The sequence below is a fragment of the Triplophysa rosa genome, linkage group LG19 (genome assembly GCF_024868665.1).
Source record: "Triplophysa rosa linkage group LG19, Trosa_1v2, whole genome shotgun sequence".
NCBI classification, from domain to species: domain Eukaryota; kingdom Metazoa; phylum Chordata; class Actinopteri; order Cypriniformes; family Nemacheilidae; genus Triplophysa; species Triplophysa rosa.
In genome coordinates this window covers 1,418,936-1,438,062 of record NC_079908.1, presented here as the reverse complement: position 1 = coordinate 1,438,062, position 19,127 = coordinate 1,418,936, and the positions used below count along the sequence as shown (strand labels likewise).

The following is a 19,127-nucleotide window of genomic DNA, read 5'->3' as shown; positions in this document are numbered from 1 at the left end:
CTGGCCATTGGGCAATCAGTATAGTCCTACCTCTTTTTTGCACTGGCCTCAGTAATAGTCTATGTAGTTTAGTATGCGCTGGTCTCAGTGATTATCAGTGTAGTTTAGTATGCGGTGGTCTCAGTGATGATCAGTGTAGTTTAGTATGCGCTGGTCTCAGTGATTATCAGTGTAGTTTAGTATGCGCTGGTCTCAGTGATTATCAGTGTAGTTTAGTATGCGCTGGTCTCAGTGATGATCGGTGTAGTTTAGTATGCGCTGGTCTCGGTGATTATCAGTGTAGTTTAGTATGCGCTGGTCTCAGTGAAGATCGGTGTAGTTTAGTATGCGCTGGTCTCAGTGATTATCAGTGTAGTTTAGTATGCGCTGGTCTCAGTGATGATCGGTGTGTGCGCTGGTCTCAGTTCAGTGAAAGTGTGAGGCGGCTCGCAGCTTTAGCTGCCGTCATGGAGAACTACTGGACGTCGCTTTTGCGTGGAGGATTGTACAAACCTGTGACTTTTTATGATGTTCTTGGGTCACAAATTGAGTTTTCAGGAAATAAAGGATAACGTTTGAGAACATACGTTGTTTCTGGACCGGCCTGCAGAGTTTAAAGCGATTTTAAAGAATAACTTCACATGCTAACTGAAGCTAACGCAAATCAATGCCAGACACACGAGTCTTGTGTTTGTGTGAAGAAACACGACAGAACGTGTTTTGTCGGCGGATCTGCTTGATGTTATGTTCTATCTCTTTGTATTTACATGTGTGAATATATTAAGTTTTCGTGGAAATCCGAGAGTTTAATATGAATTCCGCAGTGGATTTATCGCTGAAGAAAGCGCTGAAAACTCCTCCATCACGACGAACGGCTGAGGTAAAAATGTTCAAATACCAAGAACTCTATCACTCAAACACACACTTTCCTTAAAGAAATAACACGATACGTTACAGTCGGACTAAGTTATAATATCAGTGAAGCGACTCTTTCAGCAAAATGTCCCTTCGCGAGACTTTCAGCAGATGAGTTGACGTTAAAGTTATAAACTCCGTTTAGCGTTTCTTTCATTATTTGGATTCAGTTCAATTAATCGTTTAAAATCAATCGTGTGTCTTTAAATGATCTTTAGATCGTTTTCTAAGTTCTGTACGTGATAACATCGCCAGATGTTGATAAACCGCAGGAGTGTTGGTCTTTCTCCGGCTAGGCTCTGAACAACAATCGACGCTTCATTTTAGCAGCCTAAGTAGACAACACCATAGTCTGCAAAAGGTAACGTTCTTAAATTGCCCATTTTGATAGCAGTTGGGGGCCTTAACTGATGTGTCTCAAACTAATGTGAGCTAAGCTAGCTATCACAAAGTGATACCAAAGCCTAATGAGCAGCTAATCTAAACAAAAGTTTAAGCAGCATCTCAGCAGTATTTTATCCGGCGTCATACTATCCAAATCTATATAGTGTGCTGTCCTGTCTAGACAGCATGACTGACCTTATGTACATTGTAGGCATCACAATTTGAAAAACATCGACACAGCCTAAGCAGGCATTATAAAATGTTGTCTGGGTAGGCAACTAGTGTACTACTAGTGTTTTGATCTGCATTATGGGAACAAGACGTGCAGGTTTCACCTGTAAAGGTCTAGACAGAGTTCTGCTCTTTTGCCTTTTTATTTGTGTAATCCAGTACAAAATGTTTACAAGTGAACTGAATCTCTGTATGACATGTTGAGTCATCTGTCAATGGTTTATAACACACCCATTTTCTTTGCTGGTATTGGCGGGCAAAACCAAATGATTTTGGTAGCATGAAGGTCTTGAAATTACTGCAAATATCTTCATCACACATCTACGTCAAATATAAAGACACTACCTTAACTGTTTTCTGCCAACAAATCTAGATGCTATTTCTGCTATTTCTGTTAAAAGAACCAAAAGACAAAAATTCTGGGTCATTATATTGGAAACTTACTGTAAGTTCAGGTTCTAAAATCTTGCTCCAAAGTCTAAAGGTTTGTTTTATTGGAATTCGACGATACGTGACTTACGTTACACGAGGAAAAGTAAAGATTGTAAACCTGACCCCAGCATTCGTTGTTTCTTCTCATTCATGCGGTCTGTGCTGGGATTGAAAGGGCTCGTCTAGATCTCTCTACAGATCAATGTTGGCGTTTGAGTGCATGTGTTTACAGAGACTCTGAAGCTCCTGCAGGTATGGATGGATGGATTCTCTCTGATGGTCATCTCTGAATGCAGCAAATGTGGATTGTGAACCAGCAAAACAAACAAACAAATGAAAACTGTGCAACCTCACATTGCTTTGAGAACACCGGATGGGTGTGTCGAGTGTTACGTAAGAGCAAAACAAATATTACCTTGTCTCAATTTCCATAGCATTATGCCGGCTGCCTCGTTCCTGAGGCTGCTTTGCCTGATCTGATGCGGGTCAGATTGTGTTTTAGAGGCAGAGAACAGCGATAGAAAGGACAAGAAAAAACTCTAAAACCTGAAAAAATGCCAAGCTGTATTGGAAAGAAGCAGAGGTTCTTAGTGCTGAAGAAAGACCATTTAAAGAAACAGTTGACCCGAAAATCAAACTGCGGTTATCATTAAATTCAACTTACATTTATAATTCCCTTTTTTTTAATGCTGCTTTAAATAAATATTCGAAGCGTAGGGTAACGTGTGGATGTGTCATTTAGTGTTAGAACTGGAAATATAAATTCTCAGAGAATGTATTTATTACCAATATGTTGCACCATCTGTTTAGATTTTCTTAAACCCATGTTGAGTCAAGACAGCAGACAAATGTCACACATGTTGTCTATTTAAGACGAGTGAAACGTCATGGATGTGACAAAAAAAGTGAACTTTTTTTGAGAGACGACATACTTTGTAAGTAAGATTTCTCTGACTTAAAATACACAAACCAGAAGCTGTAATACTTCATGCAAATGTAGTTATTACGCAGATCTGTATGTTAATGTTCATTTATTGTTTATGTATTGTTGACACTTGAGGAATTTGCAGTAAATAAGATCTTTTTTTTACCAAATTTTCAGATTTATTGGCAGATCATAGAATGACAAGCCTAAATCTACACGGTGAGCATTTTATTAAAGTTCCAGTAAACAGAGGATTTTAGTTTGGGTCGTGTTCAGAATAGGCCTATATCTTCTGTCTCTGAAATATGCCAGCAGGTGTGAAGCTTTACACAGGAGCAGTTTCAGCACGTTGTATGTCATGTCTTTTATCCTGTAGTACATTGTGCTGGTAAAGAATGAGGTAAAACCTGTAATGTTAGTTTGCTGTTTTGATCTTAAGGCATGCTGGGAATGTGAGCGTCTCTCAGGAGATCTCTTTAAAACACTGATCAATGCTGATTGGTTGAATGAAGTATAATGATACTAACAGAACAATGCAGTTGATTGCACTGTTTCTTTATTAAAAACAAGAACAACTACAACATAGTAAAGCTACACTAGTACTGACTGCAACAATTAAATTTTTTATTAAAAAATAATGCATTTAGTTGGTGTTGGCAGTATGGTTCTGTTCTGGGAAAACCGGACAGAGAAGGTAGAGCAGCAAGTTAAAAAAAAACCCTGGGGTAGCAGAACAGATCCAATAATTATACAAATAAACAAAAACCAAGTAACAACTAGCGCTGTAACAAAAACAATCACAAGACAAATCAACTTAATCCACAGATAATGGATAAATAGATGAAGTGGAGTTGGGGATGGAGGGAGGGAGGAGTTAAATACAGCGTGCCGCTAAGCTATAGATAGGTGGCAGAATGAACGGGGATTTAAATGAACGGCTATGATGTGTCGAAATTGGATTGGTACGCGTCAGAAACAGCTGATTGTCAGATGATGCGAGCTTGACTGACGTGACCTGCCTGAATTTACGCAATTCTTGATTTTTAGAGGAAAACATAGTGATGAGTGCTTGTGCTAAACTCACCACATGATGCTAGTCTGTTCTGTGAGGTTGCCAGGATGTTGCTATGAGGTTGTTAGAAGGTTTTGGGAGGTTGCCAGGGCATTGCTGTGAGGTTGCTAAATTTCCACCCCAAACCCTTTGCTTATCTTAAAAATGATCTGATCTGTCACTTAATCATGACTATGATTCAAGAAATTCAAGGAACATTGACACATTTGGGATTATTGACTTGTGTTTTAAAATGCTCCACACGTGTATATAAATCGATTCACTACTTTCAATCATTTGTTCTGGGATGCATCACAGTTTTATTCTGTTGATGAGTTGTGATCCAGTGATGATACTGTGATGTGTAAATTGTGACATGTAGAATGGCATCATTTTATGACGTTGCTGTCAATTTGGATGCCTAAACTGACCCGGTGCTTATGTGCAATAGAGCTGTTTCTTCTGTTGTATGGTGTGTTCTGTCTTTTTTAAAGTCCCACTGCATTTGATAATTTACATGGAACGATGGTTTAGTGAATTCACTCCCACATTTAAATGCAGTTGTCACTCCCGAAACTTTGCAGTGTGTACATGGCCATTAAAAACACCACATAGACAGGGCCGGATTAAGAATTCAAAGTGTCTTGTGGAACCCCCCCATACACACACATGCGCACAATAAAGTTTTGAATTATAGTATACTATGTGTTGGAAACACCTCTATCTTATACAGTATTACGTTGACAAGTTACAAACTATGATCAAAACCTTGAAGGACAATATCAACACCTGTACACTAGTGATGCGCGGGTCAGGGTTTTTTCCAACCCGCGGGTCCCGCTTTTATGAAATTATTTGGCCTGCCCCAGCCCGCACCTCACCACTGTATCTATTTTTACAACCCGCCCCGCACCCGTGACCATTAAATAGACATACTAGGCATTGTAATGTAAATGAAAACAGGCTTAATTTCAGCCTAAAAGTGTTTGGAAACAGCCATTAGATTACATCGCCCTGTAAACTAGCAACAACATACGCTTATGAACCATAGAAACTTGCAATTCACGTAACCGATAGTGCCGTTGTCTCCTGCTGGAACTTTTTCTGAGAACCGGTCCCAAACATTAGATTTAGCAGCTTGACCTGCTTTTCTTTCAATGATGTAAATTCCTGACCTTAATTTCTCCCGCACCTCGTCTATCATCTTCACTTTTATTTCTTCGTTTGTTTTGTTGTTGTGGCTGGCGGCGGGAGCTGCTTGGCGCTTTCGTGACGTGTTCGGTTTGGGGACATCACGCAAGTTACGTTGCTACGTAGGCCTACGTAATATAACCTTACAAAGAACCTAATAAAGTATGAAAATATATTCCCAAATATTTCATATAGGCTATAGGGAATTGCACGCAACATACATGTTTTTTATTTTGTTTTTAATGACCCGCCCCGCAAATAAAGTGACAATTTCTTTACCCGCCCGGGCCCGCGGGTTATGAGACGACCCGTGCTTCACTACTGTACACATCCTCCGTCATACAGGATTTACACATGATTGCTACAATGCTTTCCTGGACCAGCAGCAACCATATTAAGACATTTCCCAGCATACTGTCACTCACTGGCATATTCAAGCAGCACACACTACCACACCTCTACCAAATCAGTTCTATCAGATTCTTCCGTTATTCACACACAAACACGCCGGATTCACAAAACTGCTCTTAAGAGAAAATATAATACCTTTTTTAAGATAAATTATAGGACGTTCTTAATAATGTATTACGACATCCTAATATTTGTGTGTATGTAAACATTTTGCAATGTATGTAAAAGCACTGTGGATCATCTAATAATAAATATTGGTAAAATAAGGCAGACCTGATCATCATTATATCAATATAAAATTCACCAAATACATGTAAAAACAACTCTTACCTTTTGAGATTTAAGACCGTGAGAGTATTAACTCATAGATTATATTACCAACAATAAAGCCATTCTCATTGACATGTTATCAATTTCTATTGTCAGTTCTGACTTATAACGCGACATATAACGTCTAACAAATCACCATAAAAAGCTGAGATTTTGGCTATGTTCTTTCACACAGCCTCCGACTACGTAACCATGTGCATATTTACAGACAAACTGTGTTCATATTTATACATCCAAACAGTCGATAACAGTGACAGGTTGTTGGAAACGCCGTAGGCTACTCATTTCATTCAGGAGTCACCTGTCGTACAGGGAATTATATGTGCTGCTTCTTCCTGCCGCTCACTACAGAGTCACACAGAGAGAAGGGATCCCTGCGCCTGGAAAGAGAGACCCCGCGGCGGGCTCGCGGGGCAGCACTGGCAACATTTTCCCACTGAATGAAATGTGAGGTTTATCCAAGAAGTCGCTAGATTTGTCGCTATGCTCTTTTTCTGAATAAAAGAGGGCTCGTAAAAGTTAAATCAATACACAGACTTCCTCAGTTAGAAATACTGTTTTGTGTGCGTACCTCCATGTGCACAGCAGAAAGAATATAGCAGAAACGCTGTTATGGGAAATGTTCTTCCCCTTGCTTGGGCCCCAAGCGCGCATGGGCCCCTGGGCCAGTGGCCATAATGCCCATTGGATAGTCCGGCCCTGCACATAGACTTAAACAACATTATAAACTTGATTTTCACCACAGGGGATTTTAAGATATTTCTTCCGAAATGCTCATGCCGTCATACCGGTTGGTAATGACGCAAGGTTTTTTATTTTGGTTTGAGTGGTGTCTTGAAGTTCTGGACGTTTTTGACAGTTTTGCTCTGGGATCAATTGTGTAGTTTATCACACTGGGCCCCGAAGCGCACTGAAACAAGTCAAAACGCGTCGAGAGAGAGAGAGATTTTTGTGATTTGCATGTTCTGCCATCACGCTGCATTGGCGAAGTTTTCCCATGCTAGTCAATGCACTGATGTTGTTCTGTGTGTAGCGTCGGTTCAGCAATAACACGTCCTCATCTGTTCATCAAATTCATTGAGAAATCTTTAACCCCAGATTAACTGAACTCTGAATGAATGAAAATCTAGTGACACAGTTAGTTTAAGTTTTGTGCGCTCCTGCATGGCTGTGAATAGAAGATGCTTTGCCTAAACAACAACTTGGAAATTGTGTTAGCGTTGTGGTGGGACAAATTAGACTATGGCGGGCAATGAATGGGAAGCACGTGCTGATCTGAACGTTTTAACTGTATTTTCACAAAGCATCATTCTTGAACTAAACAGGCGATTGTATTCTAGCTCTGGAAATGGTTTGTGTTTCTCCTGTAAACTCAACTGTTTCTTTTAGGGGTGTAACGGTTCAAATTACCCACGGTTTGGTTTGTGTTGCGGTTTTATGGTTACGGTTTCGGTTCGGTTCGATTTGTGCTATGTTCAGGGAAAATGGACTACTGACAAATAAAAATAAGAACAAATAATCAAGCTACAAGTAACAGCACCAATAAAACAACAGAGCAAAGCAGAAAATGAAATAAGATCCTGTATATATACCTTTTAAGGTAGAAATGGATTAAAGTAATCAAATAAAACATAACATTGCATATGTACAAATGAAATAAAGATGAATCATAATTGAAGTTACAGAAGCTATTGAGTCACAAGCAGTGAGTGATTTCCTTGACTTTTAACAGACAGCAGGAATATGCTGCTGTCGCTTTAAGAGGAATGAAACCGATCCAGTACACTGATACTGTACACATGCGTTGTTTTTCGTCTGTTTCGTCCGTTCACCTAAGACATAACCTACTATGTTTGTTAAGATACTCGACAAGAGGGGACATGTTGACCTACTTCGTGTGTGAATTTGTCCGTTTAAGTGCTTCAAAGACAACTCAATATTTGCGCCATGTCTGAGACTTACAGTATGCGCGCTTCGGATCTTCTCACAGCGTGCAAGCGAGTTTTCTTGTGCATCATCTTGCACTTAAATGTTTCAATTGGCAAGACTTGAATGAGTGTAGTTTAAACAGCAACATGTGCTGTTCAGGTCTCACCTGCACTCGCGCGCTCACAACACCCGGGTGATGAAAGCATAAATGACTGGTCATATTACGGCATACGTCAATCCTATTGAAATTTGTCTACGTTATTTGATTTGTTGTAGGTATTAAACATGTATCCATCGACAAACATACATTAGCTGAACTTTGTCAGTCTGTTTTACGCATTATAATTTCTAACGAACCATATTATAAATGCGTCGTCAGATTTAAGATGAGCCACGGTCCAAGCGCGTTGGATCGCGTGCCAAACCGTTGGTGGAGAACTGTGCGGTTCAATTTTTTACCGAGAACCGTTACACTCCTAGTTTCTTTGTGTCTGTTTTATCATGCGGATGAAAATCAAGAGTCTCTTCTGTTTGAAAGGCAATAGCACATCTCTCGTGAAGAACATGCATGATTTGATGTTAATTGGATGATCATGTTAAATTCCCTGTGAACTGGAAGTGGCCATCTCCTTTACTTTAGTATTCTGATGTATGTATCGAATATAAACCCACAGAAAAATAATGGGTGTGGCTTGTGTTTTCCACTACAAACAGATTGGACGTAGAAAAGCAAGCCTTTTATTTTAAAATGGAACTGGCAGCAGACTGAGAGTTGAAGGGGAGGAGTTAACAGATGCTCTACCCAAGCTGTCTAACTGACATCACCAGAGAAGGATATAGCCGTTAAGGGTGGAAGTGCATTTTTAGATTTTGATTAAAGGGCACAAGCATTTAAAAAAATCACAGGCACATATTATCTTTTTATTAAGCACTGCAATATTCCATAAAAAATAGAAATTGTAATTTTTGATTTCATTAGCCTTATTCGCACGGGATTAGTATTATCTGGGGACCTCGTGTGATTTAGAAATGATCTCTTCACATCTGTATTTCATGTGACGCATTCGCACGGGATAAGTAAAGCCTGTTACTTATTTCCCGGATATGATGGCAAGGCTTTGCCATCATATATAGTTGAATGTATAGTTGTAAGGTGTATAACGATTTGACGTGCTTGTCAGCATTTGAGACCTACGATCGCGTTCCGGGATCTCCCTCTGTCCGTTCGCGATCGCAAAACTGGAGACTTCCGGCCAAATCTGCAGTGTTGGCAGGTCTGGATATGGCCCAGCACCCGAAATACTATAAAACACTTCAACACAACCTCTATTCTTGGCGAACATTGGAAAAAACCTTGAAAAAGGATATACAAGCCTGCCAAATCACAGAGATGATGATTTGCACGGGACTAATATTATCACACATCGTCAAAATATGGTAGGTAATTTGCGGGGGACTTCTTACTTTACAAAATACACACATGGCCAATTCGCCTGGGATTAAGATCAAAGACAACCTCCGCAATTATTTCAAATGACTAGTGTTCCCCAGGTAATACTAATCCTGTGCGAATAGGGCGATTGTGACTTTAAAGTTGTGAAAGCACTATAGATGCTGTGAATAAAAGCCATAAATTGTGTGTAGTTTTGGAGGGTGAAATGTTCTGACACTGTTTGCTCTGTTCTTCACGGCTCTGAATGGATGTTTTGTTGTGAAGGGCACAATGTGCTCTCTGTGTCTGCTGGGCTTCATGAAGTGTTGCGCAGTGGTTTGATGGTGGACGCACATCTGTTCTGTGTGTCACAAGGTGGCAGCAGCGCTGCGTGTTCATCTGATCTGAGCTCAGTTTCTTACTCCACATATTGCTTAAAAAAGCAGCATCAATGAAATGTTACATTTGGTTAAGAAGAATATGTAGTCTTTTAAAGCACAACAATACACTATTGTGCTAAAGGAATTCAGTGGGTTTTCTGGTTATTTGAAAGAATTTCACGTTGTGCACACGCTGACTATGGTCTAAATTCAAATAATAACGCTTCATTCAGAGACCAGCAGAGGACACTGTGGGATCGGATGATTTACTGTTTTTATTTCATCACACTATTTAGTGCCCCCACTTGTCAGACACTGTTTCAGCGGTGAAATACTGTAAATGATTTATGGTTGACACCTAAGAAACGCATCTTTGAGTTCTTCAGGTCAGGGGCACCAGCTAATCTTCAACCTGAAACTGGTCAGAGTGTTGAAGTATCACAAAATGATGTTTAGGTTTTATACTGTGTATGTAAAGTAGAGCTGTGGTGAAGGTTGGGACGGGGGTTCACGACTGCAAACCTGTGTGATGAGGTGAATGTCAATGTTCTTCACTGCTGTATCAGGACTGGATTCAGTCTGCTTTCACTCGCAGCTTTAACATGCTGCGTGTGCCGGCATGTGACACTATCAGATTTTCATCCCGTGCTAATTGACAGATCTTTACTTTGGTACTTCAGTAGTGTAGTTGTGATATCTTTACTGTAATATCATAGTACTGAACTTTTACTAAAATAGGCTAAGCACTTACTTACTTACTTGATTTCAATAAACAGAAAAGTTTTAATTTGAGTAAACTAGAATTGGGTTCAGTGATAATATTTTTTTCTGTGCTGACATGTTTTAGTGCAGATTCAAATGTAAAATATCTGTTTTAATATAAAACTCTTAAATTGACAGTAATTTTCTGCCAGGAGTTCATTCTTTAGTCATTCTCATGAAACTTCTGTTTCATTCATAATTATTTTCTTTAATCTTCTCATACAAAGCGCACACACAGTGTTGTAAATTTGAACCGAATGACTATGTTTTTTTTTACATTTGAAACAATTTAGGTAATAAGGTATTTCTATTTTTTGTGATATTTTGAAGTGTTTATCATAACAATGTGTCATGAGCACAGCATCGTCACATCTGACTGCTTTCTGTTCTCATCGACACACAAAAACATTTTTCACCCCAATTGAGAAATGATGAAATGATTGCATTAAAAAAGGAAGCCTATTTTGAGGGCCAGGATGTTTCATTCTCTTTTCTTCTCTCTATATTGTAGCACACGTAAATGTTAGAACAACAACTTTTGCATTAGAGTAGGGCTGCAACTAACGATTATTTTGATAATCGATTAGTTGGACGATTATTTTCCCGGTTAATCGATTAATCGGATAAAATTTAATTACATCTTTTGCTTATAATAAGTAAATCAGATATGGGAAAAGTATACACAACTGAACTCATTACCCTTCTCCCAAAATGTTGTGAATGTCTCCATAATTAATACACCTGGTGAGTTGATTCAGGTGTGTCATATTAGAAGCAACTGACAATAGTCTCTCCCAAACGTGGGAGCGAGGGGAGGGTCGGCCAAGGAAATAATTTTTTTGTGCCATGAAAAGTGAGATATTTGTCATTCAAATGTAGTGAAGTACAGTAAAAAGTAAACAGAAAAAGCAATACTTAAGTACAAATACTCAAAAAGTGTACTTAAGTACAGTACTCAAGTAAATGTACTTCGTTACCCACCTCTGAACTAAATAAACCACCAAATCAGGGTATTTAGCCTAATATGTACTTTGCAAAGTGCAAACGCCACAAATTGGGTTTTACTAATATAATCTTTAATTTTGTCATTTAAAACACCGCTCCCCTTTAAACTTTAAAACTGCGCAGCTTGAAGAGATGCATGCAGAACACGTCGGACTTTAAAATTGCGCACCTCGCGCTGCACAGAGAGACGCACGCACCGAGAGACACGTGTGACTTTCAAACTGCGCACCTCGTGCAGCACGGAGAGACACGTGTGACTTTCTAACTGCGCACCTCGTGCAGCACGGAGAGACACGTGTGGCTTTAAAACTGCGCATCTCGCGCTGCACGAAGAGACAAGTACACCTGGCTGCAGGCTGCAGTACGGGGCGGTGCTACATATGGGGGAGGAGCTCCACGTGGAGCTCCGCCCTCAACACATCCCATTGGTTAGCAGGCGGGGTTATTGTTAAATACGGCCTTCATGTGTCGCTCTGCCCATAACTCTTCCCATTGGTCACAAGGAAATGACGTTGAAACCAGGAACTGAGGTTAAAAACATTGTTGTTCGACTTAATGCCGTGCCATTCAAACCGATTGTAATATAAACTCTGTATTTATTTATTAATATAAATAGTTTGATTAAAAACTTAATACAATGAAAGTTACTTAAGGGGAAGCGTTTCATTCATTTGTAAGTTTGTAAGCAAGAGTCTTTCTACTACTTGTAGGTTGATTTTGATTCTGATTTTGGCTTGTCCTTTGTGAAAACTAACATAACTTTGAATAAGTGTAGTGACTATTGATAATTGTTTTTATAACGATGGTTTTACTACACATATGGTTAGAATATGGTTACCGTAGCAGTTTGTGGTGTTTTACAAAGTCTTTGTTTACAGTTTGTTTTTCATTTTTCATTTAACAAAGTATGTCATTGTCTATGTATTTATTTACCGTCATTTACTTGTTTTTATTTAATATTTTTATCATTATTAAAATTTATTTATCATTTATTATCCTACTTTTTTCTATTACTGTTATTTAATCCAGGGATTTTCAAACTGTGATCCGGGGCCCTCCAGAATGTTCTAAGAGAAAATTTTAGAGAAATATAAAGATAAAAGAAAAATGACAAAAGTCTACTGAACATTATTACGGTTTCATATAAATATGTTAATTTTATTTCTAAGTGAAGAAAGAAAATTTCTAAGAAAACAGTCCAAAAACATTTAAAAAACATTGTTTCTCTTTAGGTTTATACATCCATAATTTTAATAGCCAATCAGTGTGTTGCCTTTATACAATCATGCTTATTATTTATCTAACATAGCTTCAATGTTCCTTGTCTATAAAAAAACAAGCAAACACAATTACTGAATTACATCATTCACTTTATTTCAATTACAACAAATGATTAAAATGTATACTAATATAGCAGGATTAAAAAAAAAATACTACAACATAAGCATATATAACCAACATAAAATTACAATGATAAACAGCTTGCATTACATTTACGTGTGTGTAAATATGTGTCTACACATACAATTACTGGCAAGTAAAACAGCTGTCTGGCATTGTCAAACAAGCATTTTATCCATTAATAACATATATTTCCGACAGGGCAGAATGTGGTATTTAGCAGTTTTTGAAGCAAACTGCTATGTATAAAAAAACGTTAATGATGTGGCATTTAGAGGTTTTGCATCTGAACTATTCAATTGTTTATCAATGGCAATCAAGTTCATTAAACATGGGGATTAAACCTTATGAAAAAAACTGCCCAAATACAGACCGTGTACTCACACTCACCGTGATGCTAGATATAGCGGAAGTGACACATTCTGAGGAATCGACATCATTACTTGTGTTTAACGAATAAGGCGAGGTTAGGGCGAGACGACACATAGACCCGCCCTTAATATTACCCCAACCACTAACCAATGAGACGCGTAGGGAGCGGAGCTCCACGTGGAGCTCCGCCCCCATATGTAGCACCGCCCCGTACTGCATACTGCAGCCAGGACCTCCTCCGAAGAGACGTATCCACGGAGAACCACGTCTGCATTTAAAAATGCGCAGCTCATGCTGCACGGAGAGACGCATCTAAAACGGTCATTTTAAAAGGGAAGAAGACGCGCTTGATTTGTAACTGCGCAGCTCGCAAGTGACGTCACAGACCAACTAATCGATAATGAAATTCATTGACAACGAATTTCATTATCGATCATTATCGATTTTATCGATTAGTTGTTGCAGCCCTACTTTAGAGTAATGGAAAATAGAGAATGTGCTTAATTGTCATGAAATATTGGGTTCAGTTTCATAGTTTCATAGTTAAAATTTCTATTTTGCTTTGTTGCAAAGATCTACAGTAAATACATCATCGTATTTGTTATAAAATACATAGACTGTATAGAATACATATTATTGCAGATTTGTTTCATAAGATGTACATTAGCGATACTAACAGAAAGTAATTGTCTGTAGCTTTGGAATCGGACTCTTATATTCACAGCGCTATGAAGCAAGTTTGTGTATCAAATGTCTCACAAGATTGAATGATATTAATGATGTTTGTGTTTTCTCATCCAGGACCTGAACACCATCTACACTCACCTGTACCACATGGACGTGTTGTCTCACCTCAGAGAACATCAGCTCAGGTGCGTATCTGAGGTCAAACACACATTACCATCTGTCACTGCGTGTATAGATGAATTCATTTGGCTTCGTACTGTAGATCTGTTTGGATTTACAGCAGGAGATGCGAATCAGAATCTCATTTGAGTAAATTTAGTTCAGCTGGATCAGAGCCCGACCCAGCACTCTTGGCAGGATCTGGATGTGTACATCAGACTGTCAGCGTCACACCTTCACAACCGCTCTCACATGCGTCTCTGTGTTCACAGGTCCATGTGCATGACGGCCAGATACCAGAACTATGAAGCCAACCGCATTCTCTTCTAGTAAGCCAATCACTTCATTCACTCTGTCTGCTCATCACAAATGCTTCCTGCTTTTGACATCTATCTGATATTTATTAGTGATTGAATACCGTATGTGGCTGTGTAAAATTCATTAAATCTAATATAACAAAAATATATCATGGAAAAGATGATTTGATCTGCAGTTGCTGTGAAATTAAAGGCTAATGAAATACTAAGAGATGAGAATTTTGCATTGAAGTGGTATAACATGTCATTATATTCACTGTTCACTGTAGATGATCAGAGAAGCAAGTGAAGCACATTTTGTAATTCAAAGTGCGTTACATGGCAATGGTTTTTCAAAAGAGATCAATTTAAAGTAAAAATTCAAAGATCTTTAAAAGTTATGCTATGAAATAGTAATTATTATAATAAGAATGTATAAAAAGATTAAGACAGAAATAAATGGAAGACTAAACAGTTGAACCAATCATACAAGTCATAGCAGTCAGAGGTTTTGCCTCTTTATCATCTCTGTTCGAACGTAAAATGTAAGGTTATAGACGTGATGTAATAATGACGCAAAGTGAAACCCATCTTATCACACAAATTCTAAATCATTGTGCACTCCAAAAAATGATTTTTGCTGCTTGTCCAATTAACTTAACTAACTTTAGTTGAATCAACACAACTTTTGGAAAATTGGGTCACAACATGATATGTTATGTTTATCTTGACTTAATCCATTCATGTGAAGACAACATAAAGGAGTTGTGTTGTGTGAAGATACAATTGTTACAATTGGGCAGAGGACTTATGCGTATGACTGCATTTTGAAAGCTATTTCATTGTATGCATTTTTTGGTAAAAATAAACACACTCAAAAAAATGTGTTGTTGGATTAACTTAATTTTATTATGACACCTATTTCCACACAATTGAATTGATTTATTCGAATTTAAGATTTACATGTCTGCACAATTCACCCAGTTTAAGTTCATCAACTTATTTTATTTACTGTAATTTCAGCTGAATGTGATTCCTTTGTGTTGAGCCAATTCAATTTGAATGCTTCAGTGATGTAAGCAAGATGTAATGTAAGGAGCAAGCAGGAAGCACCAGATAGTTTACTGCATGACAACTTACAGAGTATTTACTCACTGAGTAAGACTGCATACATGAAAAATGGCATAAATGTGCTCGTCCCCAACCTCAGTAAAACCGTTACTCTTCACCACTATGGTAAACCCTCAAAAATCACAGACAACAGAAAATCTTCTAAATTTTAACATTACAGAACAGTAAACACTAACAAGTCTCCTTATCTTTCATCCTGCAGAAAAACACAAATACAATAACATTTAATTTTAAAATGTACTATCTAAATCCAGTCATGAGGGCAATGCATGCTGGGAACTCAGTCCACTGTGTAGTTTCGGTTAGTCAATGAAAATGATTCAGGTTTTCCCAACACAAATGGAATAAGTTATGTCAAAGTCAGTATTACACATTTCAATTGTGTTTGAACAAGAAACACATAAATATGTTATAGACAACTATATTGATTAAGTTAAACAAACAACCTCCAACAATCATTTTTTTGAGTGCACTTGTTATTGTTTAATGTTCATTTATCTTTAAGGTTTTGAAGAGTTTGTTATATTTTTGAGTTTTGTGGCTACCATTATTCAGAAAAGCGTTGCCTTTGGCTAGGGAGTGGGCGGTTACATTTTTAACTTTTAACTTCTGTTGAGTTCTCTTAACTCAATGTCTTCTTATTGAAGACAAATGTAGGTTTTGTCTGATTTTTCATAAAAATGTATAAGATAAAAAAATGTTCTTGGATGCCTTTTTGGAATTTTTTTTAATATATTGGTTTAATGCAAAATATACATTTTAGCACTATTTAACTTCATCAAGATAATCATTTAAAACAAAAACAAGACTCTTAATCTGATTCAACTAAACAACATTGCATTAACTTTATGTAAGTACCTTAAGTTTACTGAAATAGATAATGTTACTTAAATTCAACGTAATCCAGTTATGTGGAACCTGTTGACATAAACATGTTAATTAAGTTGAACATATAATTTTTTTGAGTGTAATAAGCTTTCTCTTGTTTCTCTGGGTTTGTCCACTCTGTTGGGATGAAGTGTGTTCACCTCAAACAGAGCTGCTGTATGTGTGTAGTACAGCTCTTAAGCACCTGTGCTGTTGTGTTGAGAGCGCTTTCACGTCTTTATCTGAACGCTAACGTATGACGACTGATGGCGTTTATATGATGATCCCCGTGTTTCTCTCTTTCGCAGTGCCGACACCATCTCCACGTGCTGGTACATTCTGCTCACGGGCTCTGTGTTTGTGAAGGAGCACATGTACCTGGCGAGATGCTGGTAAGTACCACCTCACTTCACACACAGATGCGGGGGGACTTCACCAGTCTTGAATTGGTATAAAACTGACTGAAATTGGGTAAAAATCAAATAACAAGTTTGTCAGGTTTTTTAAACAAAACAGAAACATGAAAAACAATCAACTGTTTTGAACAGATTAAAATGGAAAGAAAAATACATTTTTAACCAGTTTCCAGTCATAATGTTGTAGTCCAAATGTAAAATATCTGTATGTACCTCACACTTTACATGACACACAGATGTGGGGGGACCTTCACTAGTCTAGATTATTTTCTATTTTTATGAAACTCAGATTCTTTTAGCTGATTGGACATTGAAGCGATGATGTCATCAGAGCCGAGTTGTGTTAACAGCAGTCAATAATGGGTTGTGTTTGTTTTTATTGACTGCAAATGTCTTGGACTGTCTCAGACAGCAGTAGGTTGAACTAGTTTTACTTCCACATGTGCATGCGTGTCATGTCACCGACACGCTCCTCATTCCAGCATGAGACTTCCGGTTCAGGAGGATCGAATAGTCAGTGAATTACACTAGTACATCTAAAGCGTTAGCGTTTTTTTAGCTCTGGTTATAAAGACGATCAAATCAACACTTTTATTTGACCAAATTCATCATCACGTCTTTCTATCACATACTCCTTGCAGTGTTACCATAATGAACTTAATGAATGTGTGACTCAAATCCTTGCTTTTCATGTTTTGTCTTCTTTTGTGACACTTCTGCTTGTTTAATTACTTTAGAATTATGTTTAACTCTTCAGAAAAGAAATGTGATTTCTACTGTTAACTCTCAAAGACAGCGTTAATTTGTATTGCTGTATTTATTTTGTCAATGTTAGCAGTGATTTTGTTCTGAAAGTGTACAGGGAAATGCGTGTCATTGTGTGTGTGTGTGTGTGTGTGTGTGTGTGTGTGTGTGTGTGTGTGTGTTGATCTCTGGGGGGGGGGGGGGGGGGGTGAGGAATGCGGAACTCATGGTGGTGGAGTTTCTGGCCATGTGGTTCATCAACACACATCCAGACAGGAAACAGCCCTCATCCCTCACACACACACACACACACGCACACACGCACGCACACACACACACACACACACACACACACACACACACACACACACACACACACACACACACACCGGGAAACTTCATTGAAAAATCACCGCTTTTCTGGATTGAAACATTCTTCCTCTAACTTGTGGATTTATGAGTATTTCAAGCTGGAAAATGTCTTTCTGAATGTGGTGGTAATATCTTTGGAACAGAAGAACGTGTTTCTTGTAAAGGTGGGGATATTTCAGATGCTTTGAAATTCCCTGCGACTGGTTTGGCTGCATTGTTTTCATTCTCAGCTTGACAAGGAGTTTCTTCAGTTTGTAACTTATTTCATGTTTACACCCGCAGAGCTCCTGTCGTGGAGAAACATCTCTCGTCTGACTCATCTCGTGTTTTCTTAATATATAAATCACTGTTATTCCAAAAGAGAACGCAGCGTAGCCTCTGTTAATCTGAAGTGTAAGTAATCCAGACATCTTCTGTCTGTTTTTTTTTTACTGTGGTTTTGTTCTTTTGTCTTGTTTTACTGTAGTCATCTGAAATGACAGTAAAAGTTTCCTGAATGTAAATTGATGTTAAACTTCAGACAGCACAGATGAGACGAGGCTTTATTTCGGTTGGGTGTTGCGACTGTGCTTTTTTTTGCAGTGCTGGACACACTGATGCCGGTTTGTGGTTTCAGTGTCAGCACTCCTGTGTTGTCATGGAGACGGGCCATTGTCACCAATGGCTTCAGTATTAGGAAGAGAAAATTCAGCTCAGCTCTTCTAAAAAGTCTCACTTCTGCTTGATTTTGCAAACCTGATGAATCTGTGAGTCTAGTGCTAGTCTGGTGGGTGCTTGTGGCATTCTGGTGTCTAGATATGGGTCAGGACTCTCCTTTAGTGTAAATATACAGAATATTGTGACACATTTAGTCATTCATCCGTCCATTCTAGCTCTCTATTAATGTTCTTAGCACAACCGCAGCATGGGTTACATGAAGACTGAGTAATAGTTATGGTCACGCCTGCATTTGCAACATCAGGTGACGCTCGGTGACGCTTCTGGTGCTGTGATTTTGAATTGTTTTTACATCATTACAGAGAGAGGACCAATGGTCATATCGAGCACACTGTTGGTTTGACGCATCTTTTAGCCGAGTTTCAGTACATGCAGTCATGCAGAGAGAGGAGGACCTTCAGAAGTTTCAGGGTTCAGTCTCTCTGGAGTGTGAAGAGAAGAGAGGTGGCAAAGCAAACCTGACCTCTATCTCCCTCATGGAACCTTCATCTGCTCTGCTAACACAATAAAGACACATCCACACACTGCATCAGGTCATCCATTAAATGACCTGTCTGTCTTTATCTTGAAAAAGCTGGCAGTGATTCTTCGGTTTCATCTTATACTAT

The 19,127-nt window shown here is 38.4% G+C and overlaps 1 protein-coding gene across 8 annotated transcripts in view; it reads left to right on the top strand.

Annotated features, from left to right (window-relative positions):
- The first annotated feature begins 231 nt into the window (after positions 1 to 231).
- The window catches only part of LOC130569795 (rap guanine nucleotide exchange factor 6-like), a 71,912-nt gene continuing 53,016 nt past the window's right edge, over positions 232 to 19,127 (top strand). For 3 of the 8 annotated variants that reach the window (XM_057359662.1, XM_057359663.1, XM_057359657.1), the window contains exons 1-4: positions 233 to 859; positions 13,932 to 14,002; positions 14,249 to 14,305; positions 16,579 to 16,662. In XM_057359662.1, the coding sequence (XP_057215645.1) occupies positions 791 to 859; positions 13,932 to 14,002; positions 14,249 to 14,305; positions 16,579 to 16,662 (281 nt within the window). In that variant the 5' untranslated portion in view covers positions 233 to 790. Of the gene's footprint in view, positions 860 to 13,931; positions 14,003 to 14,248; positions 14,306 to 16,578; positions 16,663 to 17,820; positions 17,967 to 18,084; positions 18,196 to 19,127 lie in introns of those variants that run through there. The other 5 variants (XM_057359658.1, XM_057359661.1, XM_057359660.1 and 2 more) reach the window with 4 other exon arrangements.